Source organism: Juglans regia, chromosome 8 (genome assembly GCF_001411555.2).
Source record: "Juglans regia cultivar Chandler chromosome 8, Walnut 2.0, whole genome shotgun sequence".
NCBI lineage: Eukaryota > Viridiplantae > Streptophyta > Magnoliopsida > Fagales > Juglandaceae > Juglans > Juglans regia.
Window position 1 is genome coordinate 13,991,021 of NC_049908.1, and position 19,202 is coordinate 14,010,222.

The 19,202-nt window shown below is 40.9% G+C and overlaps 1 protein-coding gene across 1 annotated transcript in view; it reads left to right on the forward strand.

The window, feature by feature from the left end:
- The window catches only part of LOC109018179 ((-)-kolavenyl diphosphate synthase TPS28, chloroplastic-like), a 35,379-nt gene extending 16,394 nt beyond the window's left edge, over positions 1-18,985 (forward strand). The window contains exons 11-15 of the mRNA XM_035693032.1: positions 1,283-1,381; positions 1,569-1,808; positions 17,542-17,668; positions 17,962-18,156; positions 18,743-18,985. Of these exons, the coding sequence (XP_035548925.1) occupies positions 1,283-1,381; positions 1,569-1,808; positions 17,542-17,668; positions 17,962-18,156; positions 18,743-18,985 (904 nt within the window). The remainder of the gene's footprint in view (positions 1-1,282; positions 1,382-1,568; positions 1,809-17,541; positions 17,669-17,961; positions 18,157-18,742) is intronic.
- The last annotated feature ends 217 nt before the right edge of the window (positions 18,986-19,202 follow it).

A 19,202-nucleotide genomic window follows, 5' to 3' on the forward strand; every position in this document is an offset into this window, starting at 1 on the left:
GGGAATTTGGAGGGAGAGCTTGGCTGGTTGTTGGCTGGCCATGGAGGAGCTTAGGGGGTTGCTGGTGGAGCTATGGTGGTGAGGTGGAGGCGACATGACTGCAGATCTGGGCCATGCGTGAGGGAGAGTTCGTGAGAGAGGGAGAGAGCATGCGGGAGGAGGGAGGCTCGGCTAGGCATGGGGGTGGCTAGGGGAGGTCGTCGGTGAAAGGAAGAGCTTCTGGTGGTGGTTCGGTGGTCGTGGGAGCGGCTGAAGGCGGTGCTAGGGGATGAGGAAGGGGGTGGTCAAGTAAGACCTGTGGTGGTGCTCAGTGGTGGCCTTGGCTGAAGACGGCGGCGCTAGGAGGGAGAGAAATGGGTCATTTCTGTTGGGCTACCGCAGGAGGAGATAGAGAGCTGTACGGTGGCTGTCGATGGTGGGGAAGTGCTTGCCGGCGTGAGGGGGAGTTGCCGGTGATGGCTTTGAGGCTGGGTGGCGTACGGCGGCACCAAGCTGAGGAGAAGAGAATCGGGTGATAGCGAGAAGGGGCTTTCGTCGAGCTCAAGGGGAGAGGGAGGAGAGAAAGGGAAAGAGGAAATGGGAGAAAAGCTAAGGGCTATAGGGTTTTAATTCCAACCCTTTATCTTGGAGTTTTCAAGACGATCGAATAGTAAGCTTTAAATATTATTTTAAAAATACATAAACATTAATAAAATATTAGTTAAATTAAATTTTAGTTTATAAAATAATATTCTTTTATTAATAATAAAATGATGAAATCTTGTTTAATATCTTTGAGAGAATAAAACCATCTAATTAATTAGAGTTTTTAACATAATTTAAATCTCATAATATTTTAAATAACTAAAATCATATTGATAAAATGATTTTCTACAATTATAATATTTTTGGAACTCTTAAAAAATATTATAACTATATTACTTAAAATCAAGCAATAATACTGAAAATATCTCATATAAATATTTTCAAGACATTTAAAATATTTGAAGGTTTTAAAACACTGGACTTACTTTAAAAATCAATTGCTAATATTAAAATTATGTCTTTGAGCATGCAAAGCGAGACTCACAATTGCTAAAAAAAAAAAAAGGGCTGACTGTAACATAGTTTGACACAAATTAATAATTCACAAGGGTCGAAGATGGTTCCATCTTGCCAATGGAAAATCTAAACTAATATTCAAACCATCATATATATATATATATATATATATGCAAGTTGCGAAATTTAATTTATTGAAAATCTGTACAATACTCATGATTCTCGTTGATTTCTTCTGTAGGATGCCCTTTGTCAGTAATAAAACCTATCTCGAACTGGCGAAATTGGACTACAATGATTGCCAAGCATTACATCGGATGGAATTGGATACTATTCAAAGGTAAGTAAAAAGAATGAGACGTGTATTTCTTATTGATCTTTGAAATATCAACGGTATAAATTACCTTTTACAATCGATTGATAATTGATGTCACATCAATAAATATTAAATTAAGGATCTCGAAATTGACTGAATCATTGTTAATATATTGAGAGAGGTTATGCAATAATGATCCACGTATATATAGGTGGTACGAAGAATGCAATCTTGGAGAGTTTGGCTTCAGCAAAAGAGCCCTTCTGTTGGCTTATTTTTTGGCAGCTGCCAGTATTTATGAACCGGAAAGGTCAAGGGAACGACTTGCTTGGGTTAAAACCACAGCCTTGGTCGAGACAATCGCATCTTATTTTGATAAGGAAGAAATGAGGAGAGCCTTTCTAAATGAATTCGCGGAAAACAACAATCCACGAGACTACATTATCAGGAGGTAAATTTTATTTATAATTAATTTCTAGACAGTTCTGAATAAAAATGGTTTGCCAGAAAATTCCAAATGAATCTTGTTTTGGATGTGTTTCACTACCAACTGATCTTGACCATTAACTTGTGACAAGAAAATATGGTGGTCCGATATGCTTGGTGCACCTTGATACCTAAGTTAGAAATATAAGTATGATGCCTTGCGATGAGAGATCACAAGAAGTTATCTTGGATTGCTAGTGTTAGCTCTTTATATAAATGTGGAATATTATTGATTAGGATAGTTTGATCTTTTTCCCAAATCTCAGAGAATTGATTATCAAGTTCCTGAGGTTTGCTTTAGGAAGAAGGGGTTACCATATCGTGGGCGAATATCTCACTGTTTCCTTAGTAGGGAATATCTCTAGCAATCGACGACGGTTACCATATTAATGCCTTTAGGTGGTGCGATTTTATGGTAGCAAGCATACGGTGCACTTGTGGTCTTTCAACTCATTAGGCTTCTCGCATGGACCTTACTTGTGAATTGTTGGGCTCATAATGGTGAAGATAAGAAAGCCTCTCCAATTACCCCGTAAATTCCTGTCACGTTGGCCTGGCGGGAGTTTAATAATTATGAACGGTTTTTGTCCAGTGTATCATTGGTTTTGATTGGCAGTTCGTGCTCGTGCGTCTTGGGGGCTGTAAGGGCTCTATGTCTGTACCTCGTCACATCACGAGATCATGGGATCTATTCGTAGCGATCTTGTTGTCCGTCTGCTCATATTCTTCCTAGGGTACTTCAAATATTGCGTCTCCTTTTATAAATTGACATTCTCTTCCCTCTTGTCACCTTTTTCACTCTTGCTTGCTCGTATTCCTCATTGTTTGCATTCTTTGTCGAAACCCTAACTTTCCTCCTTGGGTATCACCAGTTTGTGTCAGTGGCTTGTTGAGAGATTTCTCATCTTCCTTCTCACGGATCTCCCCCTCCCCCACCAACGGGGTCCTCGGCGGCACCAGAGTCCTCTATCCACAACGTGCCTTATTATGAAGGTTTTGACTGGTCTTCTGTCCTCGCTTCAACCGACCTTAAGAAGTTGAGGGATTCGTATGGAATCTCCAATTCAGTGATTCTTGAGCTTCCTCCCCATGGTGCTGTTGACTCTGAGGGCTTTGCTAAGAAGGTGGCCCTCACTACCTATGCCCTATCTCATGGGTTATGGCTCCTGTTTTGGCTGCCGGTGCATGACATTCTCGACTTCTTGAAGTTAGCGTAGACTCAGCTCCACTCCTACACTTGGAGAATCCTAATGTGGTATTGTGTGGCTTGGAGAATGGTCTTGGAGCCCGCTCGAGAGGAGCATCCCGATTTGACTGTTTGGGAGTTCCTCACTACCCACGCAGTTAGAGCGTTGGAAGGCTACATTTATAGCTTTTGTTCTCACCCCCGATATCGTCTCACATGAATTGAATGCCATCATTCCAATGCTAAATAGTGGCAATAAAGATCTTTTTTATTTTGGGCCGGGGATGAGAGTTCCCTAGTAAGGAGGGTGATAGACTTTTCAGTTCGTGCCATATGGGGGAATCAGTTGCTTCCAATGATAAGAAAAGTCCTAACACGACCTTGCTAGAGAAGGAGGGGAAATGGTGCCTGAGCTTGAGCCTCATGTGGACCTGACTTGTTTTGGAACAAATTTGGAGCCTCTTCGTTCATCAGACGATTGTTCTAGATCGGCTCAGGTCCTTGTGGGAAAGTAGTCTTTAGTCCAATAAGATTCTCTTAACTTGGATGGTATGGGTGATTTGATGGGGCAGGCCCTTACAGACTTGACCACGACCTTTGACTTTGAGTTTCTGTTTTGGGAACTTGACTTCGCCCGCTTGCCAAGTTTTATCATAGAGGAGGCAATGTCATCCTCCCTTGTTCGGGAGGAAAAGAATGTGGTGAACCCATTATGAGTCAAGGGGGGAGGCGAGGAGCAATCCCCGATGATTAACCCCGCTACAACAGGTTCTTCTCAGCCCACTAATGAGGGAGAAATAGACACCCTCGAGGGTGGCACCTCGCCGCCACGTGCAGATGCCTCCAACCCTTGTCTTCTAGGGTCTTTCTGCAGCTCGACTCCCCTTCCTCAGGGCGAGGAGCACCTTGGTCCATCTCGGCCCTCGAACGTGCAGGGGTCTCAGGCAAGGGATGATTCTTTTCCTTGGTAGGTCGTTTGGCAATGACATCAGGGGCAAGCTCGACTAGGCTTGTGGGGAAACTTCCTGTGATCACTTCGAATTGAGGGTGCTGTGGGAAGGAAAGGGCTTTAAGATAGTAACAATTGTCTCGCCTTGAGAAAAGGGTTGAAAGAGACCAAAGGGCACTGTAATGAGTTAACTAAGATTGCGGTGAAGGCTGATGAAGCCCGTCGATGTCTGGGGCTTGACCTCAACGAGGTGAAGGGGGAGTTGGAGGAACTTTCTGGTTGGCATTCGATGATGTAGAAGGATTGCGAGTGGATGGACAAGAGAAAAACGAATTAAAAACTCTATGTTGTGTCTTAATAGGAGAGTTAAAGCTTGCGATGAGTGAATTAAGTACTTGGGTTCTGAGCTGGCTACTTACGGTGAGGAGATCATTTGGCTCACCCCTCAAGTCTTGGCTGCCAAGACTGTTTGCAATAGGGCCTTCGGTTATGGCTACGACGCTGGCCTAGAAAGGTTGAGGGCCTTCTTACTGGCGGACTCTCAGACCGACTTTAGGATGTTGAACCTCGAGTCTTTCGAGGCCAAGTCTGCCGGCTCCTCCAGCTTGAATATATGCCTATCTTTTTTTCTCGGTTGGTATTTTTCTTTGAGCAATTTGTATTTCAAATAATTGATTTCCATAATATTTTTCCGAGTCGTATTTTATGATTGTGTTTTGTGTGTTATTGTTGCTTTGTGCCTCTAAATTTGACCATGGTGGGCGAAGGTAGCATAGTCTATAGACTTGCGTGCTGGTATCACCATCGTGAGTCGAAGGACTCGACCTTGGTGGTCAAGGGTCGCGTAGTCTGAGGACTTGTGCGACCGTTTCATCACTATGACTCTAAGGACTTGACCTCGATGGGAGTGGATTGCGAAGCTTGAGAACCTGCGTGCCCCATCACTACAAGTCTAAGCACTCAACCTCGGTGGGCATGGATCGCGTAGTCTGAAGACTTGGGGTACCCATTTAGTCATCGTGAGTCTAAGGACTCGATCTCAGTGGGCAGGGGTCACGTAGTCTGAGGACTTGTGAGCCCGTTTCATCACTGCAAGTCTAAGGACTCGACCTCGGTGGGCGAGGGTCACGCAGTCTAAGGACTTGTGCACCCGTTTCATCACTGTGAGTCTAAGGACTTGACCTCGGTGGGTGAGGGTTGTGCAGTTTGAGGACTTGCACGCTTGTATCATCACCCTGAGTCTAATGAATCTACCTTGGTCGGTGAGGGTCATGTAGTCTGTGGACTTGCGTGCCCCCATATCATCGTCGCGAGTCAAAGGACTCAACCTCGATGGTCGAGGATTGCGCAATTTGCGGATTTGCCTAACCCGTTTCATCACCACAAGTTTAAGGACTCAACCTCAATGATGTTGTCGTTCAAGTTAGGAGACGCATGAAAGGGAATCAATCAACTTTATTTGTTTTACTTGACTGCGTAATGATACAAAATTAGGGATGTTATTTTTTTTAGATGCTCACCATTTCATGGATGTGGTAGTTCCTTTCCCTGGCCATCTTTTAAGTGGTTTGAGTCTAGTCGATTGTTGGCAATCACGACATATGGTCCTTCTGAGGCCAAGTTTTCCTTCTTCTTGTATGGTTGTTTTGGTTTTTCTTATAACCTAGTCACCTATCTTGAAGGACCTGGGCTTGGCTCTCCGGTTGAAGTAGCGCTTCGTTCTTCTTTTCTTGAGGCTCGTTTGGGCCTCAACTTCATCCCCTTTTTCATCTAGCGGTTCAAGGTGCTCCTCCAATGCTTTGTTGTTCTACCTTCGATTGAAATGCAGGATATTGTATCTCGATAAGCCAATCTCTACAAGGGCCACAACTGCGTTCCCGCATGTTAGGGAGAACGAGGTCCCTTTGTCGAAGTTTTAACTATGGTTCGGTACGCCCACAGAACACCTGGAGTTCTTCTACCCACTCACATTTTCTATCTGTAAGTTTCTTCTTTAGGATCCCGTGTAGGGATTTGTTGGTCACTTCCACTTGCTTGTTGGCCTAGGGGTGTCTTGGGAATAAGCACTTGAATTGAATCCTCATCTCTGTACACCATTAATGCTCTGACTCGAACTGCCTTCCATTGATTGAGATGATGCTCTGGGGAACTCCAAAATGGCATAAAATGGTCTTCCACAGGAGCTTGGTGATGCTTTTCGCCGTGATTTTTCTAGGTGTTCTACTTCTACACACTTGATGAAGTAATCTACGACAATGACCACTAACCTCACTCCTCCTTTCCTTGGAGGGAAAGGCCCTGATAGGTCAATTCCCCATTGCACAAATGGCCAATGGAGGTGAGCTCGTCTGGCTGGCAGTGTGGTATTGGAGCGAATAAAGTCTGTTAGTGCATATCCTTTCATTGCGTGTCATGGCAGATAATCGATGCCGAATTCTCTCAGCTCAATTGAGCAGCTCACTAGGAGCCCAGAGCCATCTGGCTTCTGCAATATCTTCCTTATAGGAGTTTCAGCCATTACTTTGATGGGATGAGCTTGGAAATACGATCACAACTGCCTGGTAGTTGTTACCAACGCAAAGGCCATCATCTCCATTTGAGGGTATCTTGACTCTGTGCCCCATAGGTGCGGCTTGTGTAGTATACTGGCTTCTGAGCCGCCCCTTCTTCTTTGAACAAGGTCGTCGACATGGTGTGGGGTGATATCACCAAATCAAATATACGTAGAACGTGTCCCCTTGCTCAAGTTGGCTTAGTAGTGATGGGCTAGATATGCATTGCTTTAGTGCTTGAAATGCTTAATTTTAGTCGTCGTTCCAAGGGTGTACCTTGCACAAGACCCTAAGAAATGGTAAGCATTTATTTGTGAATCTAGACACAAATCTTTTTAGTTCTCCTACTCTACCAATCAGCCTCTAGGTCTTGTTGATGTTTCGAGGGGGCTTCATATCTATGATTGCTTTGATTTTCTCCGTGTTGACCTCTATTCCTCTCTAAGACACTATGAAATTTAGTAATTGGTATAGCATAGCGAAGGCTTCCCTCAAATCCTCCAAGTGCTAGGACAACTCCTTGCTTTTAACTAGTAGGTCATCGATGTACACCTCATAACTTGATAGCAATACAGTCCTCAATCTTTTCTTCGTCGGTCGCGTTCATTCAAATCTGATTGTACCCCGAGTAGGTGTCCATGAAACTTAGCATGTAGTGCCCTATTGTAGAGTCAACAATCAAGTCGATGAGTGGCAGGGGGAAACTGTCATTTGGGTAGGCTTTGTTTAGGTTAGTGAAGTCCACACACATCTACCACTTGTTGGGTTTCTTCACTAGTACGACATTGGATAACCACTCAGGGTAGTGGGCTTCACTAGTCAATAGTGGACACGTAATTCTCCTTGTTGAACGATCTTCTCTTCTGGTGGACCTTCTTATTGGCAGGGTCAACATAGAGGTGATGCTAAATGATTGCGTTGTCTATTTCAGATATATCTTTGCAGCTCCATGCAAACACATCTCTATGCTCAACCATGACCTACTTCAGTGCCTCTTGAATCTCAGGTTGCAGCTTGGTCCCGATCCGTGTTGTAGCCTTCGGCTGCTTTAGGTGGAATGTTACTATCTCTAATGGCTCATTTGCTTATGCTTATTGCAAGTTTTCTTCATCCCACCTTTCCATGTCATAGTTGAGGAGGACCAGAAGAGTGGAAGGAACCTCAACCTACATATGGTTTTTTAATGTACAGACTTCCACTCCCTTGTCTTGAGCTCTTGTACAAAGACCCTCGAGCTAGGGCTTGCTCTTCTCAGACCTCTCATACTCCTATCTCCATCAGGAACTTCATCTTTAGGTGATAGGTTGAGTTGACGGCTTTGATGTTATTCAACATCGGGCACCCCAGTATAGCATTGTAGGATGAGGTGGCTTTGACTACTAGGAAGTCGGTCATCGTGGTGGTGGTGTGTATCTTTTTCCCTGCTATGACTTGTAGGGTTATTGCACTCAAGGTATGTACTGCATCTCTAGAGAATCCCTTTAATGGCATGGACGATGGTCAGAGTCTACTAGGTTCAATATCTATTCTGGCAAGTGCATCCCAAAAGAGGATATATATGCAGACCTCCCATTGTCGATCAAAATTCTTTTGGTAGTGTAGTTTACGACTGAAAACATTACTACCAATGCATTATCATGCGTATATAGCACCCCCTTTGCAATCTTCCTCCCCAAAGGGGATGCTCTCCTGTATCTTGCCCAACGAGCACACACTTTTCTGCTGGATGTAGGGGTCCCTCCTCCAGCAAACCCTCTTGGTATCATATGGATCTCACCCATTGGTGTCTTGTTGTGGTTTGGGTTTTGGCGAGGAGCATCTCAATAATCTTCCCTTGCTGGTCACTGCCTTTTAGGGCTCCTGCTTTACCGGCATTTCGATCTCACTCCATCCTTTGCCCATGCACTAGTTTCGCAAGTTTCAAACGTTCCGCAATCAGCCACTGCAACTTCCCACTTCCTCTCTACTCGTCTTTTCATCATGTAGCAATCCTCCATCCAGTGACTATTTGACTGATGGTAGGTGCAAAAACATTGTCCTCTTCTTTCCTGGTCACCTCCCACTGGACAAATGAGCTTTTGTCTGATTGTATATTTAAAATGTTCTGAATGAATCTTGGACCACGTTTACTGGGGAGTGCTCGCCTTTCTCGCTTTTTGTCATGGTTACTTTGCCCATGTTTCTCTGTGGATCTTCTCTTGCTCGATCTCTGAGGGTCCTTACCTTCTTCCTTCATCTCTTCTTTTGGTTGTGCAATTAGGGCTTGAGAAGTGTCTTCAGCTTTGACAAAGTCGTCGGCCCTATCCATGAACTCGCTCAGTGTTGATGGAGTTCTCCGTGATAACTCCACCATGAATGGGCTTCGAGACCATACGCTAGTGTAATTTTCTCATTTCATCATCAGTGGTTAATCGTTCCTTGTTGGACCAGGTGAGATATGCCTTCAGGCTCTCTTATTCCTTCTGCTTATTGGTCAAGAGGTATGCTGCGTGTTGTCTTCACCTCCGCAACGCTCTGAACCAGCCTCTCGCCTTGCCTTTCAATGTCAATGGGAAAGCTTGACATGCTATCTCTCCACGGAATTGGTGAAGCATCATGTGTGGTTTAAAATTTTCCAAGTGATCTACTTGATCTTGGGCCTGTTGTACAACTCTATTTGTGAGACCTTGAATTTTGGTGGGTGCAGCATTGCCTGCACCTCCACGCTATAGGATAAATCTGTGCAGTTGAGCAGTTGATTGACTGAGGACAACCCCCATCTTCTTGGCCATCTCCTCATATTTGTCAACGAGATTGCACAACTCCTCGTGCAACTTTTTATTCTCTGCCTCCTTGGCATGCCTCCCCATATGGTTGTTCGTTGTGGCTTGGCAGGACTCCCTCGCTATAATCGGGATCTTTCCATCTAAGGCTCTCATTTTCTCGCTGGAGAGCCTCCATTGCTACACATATCTTCCTCAACTGTTCTTGCATCTCAAAAAGCCATGCTTCCATATTTGTTCTAGTGGTTTCCTATTCATGGGTTGTGTGGGAGCTTGTTGTAGTAGGTATGTGAAAACTACATTGAGATGTCACAAGGAGTTCTATTCGGATCCCATAGACAGCGCCACTATTTTGGACGTATTTCACTGCCAACTCATTTCGACTGTTAACATGTGACAAGAAAATATTGTGGCTTGATGTACTTGGTGCACCTCCGATGTCAAATTCAAAAATGTATGTATGTTGCCTTGTGATGAGAGATCATAAAATGTTACTTTGGATTGTTAGTGTTGACTCTTTATATTGGTGCAAATTATTGCTGATAAGGATAGCTTGATCTTTTTCCCAAATCTTGGGGACTCGATTATCACGTACCCAAGGTTTTCTTCAAGGAGGAGGTGGTTACCATATTGTGGGTGAATATCTCTGTTTCCTTAGGAGGGAATATCTCTTACAATCGATGACAGTTACCACATTAAGTGGTGCGATTTTATGGCGGCAAGTGTATAGGCCTTACTTAGTGTTGTTGGGCTTGTATGGTGAAGATAAAAAAGTCTATCCAGATCTAATATATATTTCAGATTTATTTACATTTTTCCTTTCGGAGATTGTTGTACCGGACTGATTTTTTCGGTCCACCAAAAGCCTGGACTAGATCGCTCTGGTTCGGTCCATTTAGTCTTATTGGGGTGTTTTGGTCCGGGTCATTTTTTCAATTTTTTTTTCAAGTTTTTGACAAAACATTATATAAAATGATAAAAACAAATGAAGAAAATGATATAATCTAAATTGTCTAACTAATTATATATTTAATTAATGGTACAATCCGGGAAGAAAAAACCCAACTCCAAGACTGGACCAATAATTTAATTTCTTTAATTTCTTATATTGAGACTGACTGATTCCTTAATAAGTCCAAAGGAAAAACCTTACATTTTTTTAGAAAGGACACCCCTTATTACAAGGCTTAGGTCCTGTTTGGAAATTAGACTCAATTGAGATTAACTCAGTTCAGTCTAATTTTAAGCTGAAGCTAACATCCAAATACCTAAGTCTCAAATAATTAAATTCATTTCAACTCAAAACCTCTTTATACGTGAGGCCTACAACCTTTCTTAACTCAACACCTTTTTACACATGGGACCTACAACCTTTTTCAATTTTTCCTAAATACATCTAAACTTATCTTAACATCTTAACATCCAAACATATCTAAACTCATCTTAGGTGAGCCCCACAAAACTCACTCCACCATCTCAACTCACTACTATTTATAAAAAACTGAACCCATCTCAATTTAGCTAAACATCCAAATGGGGTGTTAGAGGAGTTAAAACAAATGCATCTTAGATAAAGTTATATAAGATCGAAGACTATCTCTATTGGAAGAGGCTTAACCTTCCATTGTTGGGAAAGAAGTAGGAGAGCATGGATGATGTTGAGTGGACCCTGTTAGATCGACAGGTTCTGGAGATTGTTTGGCTGACCTTGTTCAGAACAGTGGCACACAATGTAAGTAAAGAGAGAACCATGGTGGATCTCATGGAGACTTTGTCAGGTATGTATGAAAAACCGTTGGCAAATAATAAAGTGCACTTGATGAAGAAATTGTTCAATTTGAAGATACCATAAGGTATGTATGTGGCCTAACACTTGAATAAATTTAATATGATCACAAATCAACTATCTTCTGTTGAGATTGAGTTTGATGATGAGATCATAATATTGATTCTGTTGGCATCGCTGCCAAATAGTTGGTAGGCCATGATGATGGTTGTGAGTAGTTCAACAGGCAAAATGAAACTGAACTACGACGACGTATGTGACATGGTCCTTGCTGAAGAGGTATGTAGAAGAGACTCGGGTGAGTTCTCGGATATAGGATCGGCCTTGAATGTTGACAATCAGGGCAAAAGACATGACATGTCAAGCTTTAAGAGTAGGGGGAAGAGCAAGACAAGATTTAGACAGCAGATTACGTGCTAGAGTTATGGCAAGCCGGGCAACATTAAGAAAAATTGTAGGAATCAAGAAAGTGCTGAGGATGATGCAATGAATGTAGTGGCAGAAGAAATTCATGATGCCTTACTTCTTGCAGTCCAATTGATGATTGTGTGTTGGATTTAGGGGCTTCGTTCCATAGCACCTCACATCGAGAAATCATACATAATTATATTGCTAGTGATTTTGGAAAGATTTATGCGGCTGATGGAGAGGCACTGGATGCAGTGAGAGTGGGTGATATACACATCACACTTCCAAACAGAGACGTGTGGACTTTACAGCAAATAAGTCATGTTCTAGATCTGAAGAAAAACCTGATCTCTAGGGGACAACTTGATGACAGCGGTTATGCAGTAGCGTTCTTTGGAGGAGCTTGGAAGATCACTAAAGGTGCGCTGGTCTTAGCGCATAGTAAAAGATCTAACTCTTTGTATTTAGCATCTGGGTCCAGTGATGTGTAAGGAAATACAAGGGTGCAAAAAGGCAGGCTCGATGGCGCGAAATATGTGAGGAAGCCAAAGGGAGTTAGCTTTGCTGTTCCTCATGAAAGCTTGGAAAAGTTGGCTGACATTGCTAATATCGGTTTGAGATCAGATATTCCTAGTGCAATGGGAGTTGTGAGTCACCTAGTGGATGTGCTGACTAAGGGCGATGTACATGGAAGACTGAAGTCGGGCTTGACTTCAGTGCGTCTTCTAGCTTGAAGATGGGTGCTGTGAGCTATAGAGATGATAGGGCTTGGCTGGAAAAGGTTTCTAGCATGTGGAGATCTGAGTTTGGATCCCAAACTCTTCTCAACTCATCTGAACTCATCGTTACAATTTTTTCAAATCCCAACACAAAATATAATAAACAATTCAACTTTTTCAAATTCTAAAATAATAATAATATGAAAAAATAATAGTCTAACAATATTTTATCGTCTCAACTCAACTCAACTCAACTCACTTCAACATCCAAACACACCCAGTGCGAGATTGTTGGGTTGCATGTGGAGACTAGTCTGTGAGCAGAAAATTGAGGAATAATGAGTCACTCAATAGTGGGCTGGAGCGAAGCACAACCCGTGAGTTCGCTCGAGGTGCACTCGACAGTGGGTTCAAGCGAGATACAAATCCTAATATTCACTCAAGCCACACTCGACATCCCGCTCGAGCCAATGTTTATTGGTTGTTTGGTCGAGGCGCGCTCGACACGCCGCTCGAGTGAAAAACGTAGTTTTTGCTAGATTAGGGTTTCCAACGCCGTTTGCTATGAATATGTTATATTAACAAGTTTTTATAAATAATTTTTTCGTAAATAATTATAAAATATTGTTTAAATGATGATTTGATAGAGTATTAAAAATTGGTGGGACCCATTGAAAATATACTTGGATGTGGATTTTTTTAGAGCTTTTAGGTTGATGTAATAAATAGAGTAGTGATATTTGAATGCCTTTATACTATACACAATTCATATGGTATATTTTGATTTGTAAGATTCAAATTTTAAAATTTATCTTCTAAATTAAATTATACTACGTGAATAATATGTGGTGTAAATGCTTTCAAGTTGACTTATTTTAATAAATAACTAAAAAAGTTATTTAAAGAAAAAAAACACAAGTATCCCGTGGTGACCGCCACCATTGGATGGCTAGCTTTAGCACCATCTCGCCACCAGCAACACTCTAAATTTGGCTGTAAATATATATATATATATATATATATCCAAGCTTTGTTCAAATGAATATAATAGGAATGCAAGAATACATGACTCTTTTGAGGTTGTGACAATTATTTTGTCAAACCTTTTTGTGGTATTCAGAGTCCTACAGTATTAACATCCATTTTGTCATGGCTTCCGAATCCTCAAGTCCTTTTATTCGGTCCTTCAACACTATGATACACATGCTTTCTATTAAGCTCACTTCTACCAATTAGCTACTTTAGTGTAGTCAGATTCTACCCCCTCTCTCAAGTCAAACTCTCTTGGGCTACGTTGATGGTTCTCTCCCTGTACCAATTGAAACCATTCTTGATAACAATCGTCCCATCCCCAACCCAGCTTATGTTTCTTGGAAACAAACAGATCAACTAATCCCAAGTCTCATCTACTCCTCTCTCTCTGAAGAAGCAATAAGTGAGGTTCTTGGATTGACCGCTGCTAGAGATGCTTGGAAATCTCTAGAGAATTCCTTCTATCATAAATCCAAGGCCAGAGAACTCAGGATCAAGGATGATCTTCAGCTCATGAAGAAAGGGACCCGAATTGTTTGTGAATATTCTCGAGCCTTCAAAAACCTCTTTAACCAGCTTGCAGGCATGGGCTGCTCTATTGATGATTCTCATAAAGTCCATTGGTTCTTACATGGATTGAGACCAAATCTATTGAAGGGCATTCTAATATAGTAGTAGCATTCACTCTTCAAAGAGGAGGTCGTCACCCCCATCGTGGTGGCAATCGAGGCACTCGAAACCAAGGCTCTCAAGGTGGGAGTAGCAACTTCACCAATAACAAGAACTCCTCCACCACATAGCAACCCAAACCTGTTTGTCAGATTTGTGCCAAAACTGGTCACACTGCAGCTGTTTGTTGGGAACACTATAATCAAAATAGTCATGAAGCTGACATTGTAGAACCTTTATCTTCTCCTGATAATACATTTGATTGGTATATTGGTAGTGGTGCTTCTTCCCACATGACAAATGGTCGTGCCCAACTTGATACCTCCACCACCTACACTGGTATTGATCAAGTCTTATTTGGTTCACTCAAACCCAATTCTTCAATTTATCTTCGTGATGTTCTTGTTGTGCCTCATATCACTAAAAACCTTATCTCCATTAGCAAATTGATTGCTGATCATAATTATTCTGTCAAGTTTTTCTACTCTGGTTTTTTCATACAAGATTTGCACACGGGAATGGAGTTGGGAATCGGTAGATGTATTGATGGCCTCTATGTTCTTAACCACGGACACCCAGCCTTTCTTGCTTCAATAAAAAATAACAAACTCAGTGCATCATTTTCATTTTGGCTTGCTCGATTAGGGCATGTCTCAAATCATGTACTTGAGTTGTTGAATAAAAATGGTCTTTTATCTGTTACATCAATTTTGCCAACACCCTTTATATGCTCTTGTTGTCAACTTGGTAAAAGCGAAAGACTTCCATTTCTTATAAATACAAATCCCAACACTTTTGTCCTAGATTTAATCCACTATGATTTGTGGGGACCCTCTCCAATTCTTTCTTCTTCAAGCTTTCAGTTTTATGTGATCTTTGTTGATGATCACACGAGATTCACCTGGTTCTACCAGTTAAAAACCAAAGCTGATTTCTATGAAACATTCACCCATTTTCAAAGGTTGGTAGAAAATCAATTTTCACTTTAAAACTCACTTGGAAAATAAAGGCATTCAACAACGAATTTCCTGCCCATACACACCCGAACAAAATGGTAGAGCAGAGCGTAAACATTGGCATATAATTGAAGTTGGTTTAACATTGTTGTTTCACTCACATGTTTCTTCCTCACTTTGGGTTGAAGCGTCCTCAGCAGCTATTTTCATCAATCGACAACCAACTTCAATTCTCAGAGGCAGGACTCCTTATGAACTCTTGTTTGGTAAGAAGCCAAGTTATTTACTTTTCCTAACTTTTGGTTGTTTATGTTTTCCTTTCTTATGTGATTATCAATCTCAAAAACTAACTCCCAAAAATTCTCTTTGTGTTTTCATTGGCTATAGCTCTACTCATAAAGGCTTTCAATGTCTTGATTGTAGCACACAACGAGTCTATATCTCAAGCCATGTCACTTTTGATGAACAAAATCTATCCTTTGTAGGACATTCTCCTTCTCATTTTTCATCACTCACTGATTTTGTCTCCTATTTTGATGCTCCACAAATCATATCAATACCAAGTTCACCAATTCCAAGCTACACCACTACCACTTCCTCCTCTCAACCTACAGTTTGTCTTCCTTGTGCACTCAATCCATTTGCTCTACTCCCACATTAAACAACTCCTTCCATTTCAATATCTTCTACACCTTCTGACATACCAAACACCTCAATTGTCCTAGCACCTCCATCTCCTCAAAGCCTACCCACACCATTGCCATATGCTCCTATTAGCACCACAACATGATCACAAGAGCTAAAGCTGGCATCTCTTGTCCTAAAGCCTATAATGCTATCACTTCATTACCTTCCTCTCATTTTGTCCATCCTCTATTAGCTCTTAAAGAACCAAAAGGCTTCAAATTAGTATGAAAACGTCCTGAATAAATTTCTTCCACGGATGACGAAATCCAAGCTCTAAAAAAAAAAAACGAAACTTGAATGGATTTTGGTTCCTCAGCCACCAAATAAGAATATTATTGGCTCTCAATGGGTTTTTTGAACCAAATTCAAACTTGATGGAAGTGTTGAACGGTACAATGCTAGTTTAGTCGCTAAAGGATACACAGATTCCTAGCTTGGATTTAACTGAAACCTTCAACCCTGTAGTGAAAGCTTCCACCATTAGAATGGTCCTCTCTCTTGCTATTAGAACACATTGGTCTCTTAGACAACTGGACGTTAAAAATGCTTTTTTCCATGGCTATCTTTCTGAAGAAATATATATGTAGTAGCCTCCTGGTGACACCAATTTTGCATATCCAAATCATGTCTGTAAATTAAAGAAGGCTCTCTATGGATTGAAACAAGCACCTCGTTCTTGGTTTCACAAGTTCAACAGCTTCCTTCTCAAATTTGGTTTCCAATGCAGTCGTCCAGACCCTTCTCTATTTGTTTATCATCAATCTACATGCACCATTTAGTTGCTGCTCTATGTAGATGATATTGTTGTCACCGACAACAACAATGAGTTTCTTACCAGCTTCATCCAGCAACTTGGATATACCTTCTCCATTAAGGATCTTGGGCCACTACACTACCTCTTAGGCATTGAAGTTCATCATCAATCTCATGGTTTATTTTTATCATAGACCAAATATGCTCTTGATCTTTTTGACCAAGCAGCCATGACTGATAGAAAACCAGTTGCTACTCCAATGGTCGTTGGGCAACACCTTTCTAGCATAGGCCAACCCTACTCAGATCCAACCCTATACTAATCACTCGTTGGTGCTCTTCATTATCTCACTATCACACAGCCTGACTTGTCCTACTCTGTTAACAAAGTATGTCAATTCATGTATGCCCCAACTGAAGATCATTTCCGAGCAGTCAAAAGGATCCTTCGCCATGTCAAAGGAACAATTTATTTTGACTTCAACAGTTTCTCTCAAAGGTCTAATGATCTTGTTGCCTACTCTGACGCTGACTGGGTTAGCTGCCCAGATACACGTCGATCTACATTAGGCTATGCTATTCTATCTTGGCTCAAACTTACTATCATGGCGAACTAAAAAGCAACCAATTGTCGCCCGATCCAGTGCTGAATTCGAATATTAGTCCATTGCACTCACTGCAGCTGATATCGTTTGGTTTTTTCATTTGCTTCATGAGCTTCGCATCCCTGATTCATATTAGTCTTGCTGATATTTTTGCTAGAAGTCTTTTACGATCTCAATTTATTTTATTTTGCTCCAAGGTCATTGTGACAACATCCCCAGTTAGCTTGAGGGGGGTGATAAGGATACAACTGTTAACTCTCTCATACAAGGCAAGTCAACTGATGGTCCTCAATCATAGCTTCTATCACAGCATAAATAGTTGGACCATTAGTGTCTAGTTTATAGTCTACATGAAATCAGCTGTAAATCTCTTTATATTTATTTCTAATCTTTGTACAAATAAATATAAAAGGAATGCAAGAATGCACGACTCTTTTAAGGTTGTGAGAATCATTTTGTCAAACCTTTTCACATAGCCAAAGAAAGTCAACCTATTTGCAGCGGGACGGAATTCGGAGTTACTTGATACAACATGGGTTTATTCGTACCCATGCAGTACTCTCTCACCTCTTTTTTATATAAAAAATTAAAAAACATGGATAGAGAAGTCATACTCATCTGCTATTAGTTGCAGAAAGTCGAATACAAAGAAGAATGGGGAGGCAATCCTCGGGATATTGCTTGAATTCCTAAAGCATCTCTCATTGGAGGCAATAGCTGATCAGGACGGACAAGAAATCATCCACGATTTACGGCAAGCGGTGAGTTTCTTGGATTATCATAATACGTACAAATGAAAGCAATGCAAGTACAGATGAACTATGAACTATTTTGCATAATTTTAAACAGTTTCATACTGCTAATCATATTTTTAGCTTATTTCTTTTTTAAATAAGTGTCCTGACATGACATTTTAATGTCACGTGTCTAGCTTCCTTTGATTGCCATGTGACAACCTTGACGTTAATGCATTTTGAGTAATTTGTAGGCCTGCTCTATATACTTATTTTTTTTTTATTTTTTTGTTCTTTGTGTGTGGTACAATTAAATATAGTGGGAGAAGTGGCTGCTTGAGTGGTGCAGCGACGGCGATAGGCAAAAAGGAGAGGCAGAGCTACTCGCACATATGATAAATGTCGCTGCAGGCCATTCATTTTCACAAGAGCTATTGTCCCATCCTCAATATAAGAGACTGTCCGGCCTCATTAACAAAGTCTGCTACAAACTTAGCTCCTACAAAAAGGACAAGGTTTGTTTTCAGAAAATATCAATAAAGTTTATTTTAGGGCGTAAAAGTAAAAAAATTTAATTTTGATATGAATCCATCATTTTTGAATTGATTGCCTGAACTTGCTATATAGGATTGATATCACTTTGCTCAATATTTATTCTAATAAGCTATTATGTCATTTGGCATTTATTTTATGCAATATGGAGAACAGTTATGACACTTTTCTACAAGCATGCTAAACATTTTGGCATATTTCTGACCAAAAACAGTATATTATATGGGACGTCGTTTGTAAAAACAAGCCATTAGCAGCCGCTTGTGTCTTTGTTTTTTGATCTTTTTTCTTTTTTGAAACTTTTCCATTTGGGTGATTGCAATGTATGATTCCAATGCATTTTCTGATGAAAAAAGATCATTTCTATTTAGTAAGGCCGATGCAAGTGTTGAAAATTATATTAAGAATATAATACAATTATTAAATTTACCTATTCCTGTTATCTTAAATTTTTTTGACAAATGGTGATTTCACACTTTTATTTTCAAATATTAATTTCTTGGAGGTTATTAATTTTCTCATCATGGGTGGATTTTCTAAATCATGCAGGTAGACAACAATTGCAGCCACAATATTACTGCATATGCTAATTATTACGTCACAACCCCAGAAATAGAATCTGAGATGCGAGAACTTGTGCAATTAGTACTCCACAACTCCAAAGATGATATTCAGTCTGATATAAAGCAAACATTTCTCGCAATAGCAAAGAGTCTTTATTATGCAGCTTACTGTGATCATGGGACGATCAACTTCCACATTGCCAAAGTACTATTTGATAGAGTAGTTTGAGTCTTCTGTTTGTGTACATTGATTCCGTCATTGTGTTGAGGAAGAGAAGATTTTTGATGAAATCTTCAAAAGTAAGAAACTAGTTCGAGTAGTGCTCAGTCACTACTTGTATATCTATTATATGACAATCAGTTTAAACTCTTACAAAACTTTGTAAACCAACATGATCTCTGCACACAAAAAATCCATATACAACATGACACCACAAATGTCCTCA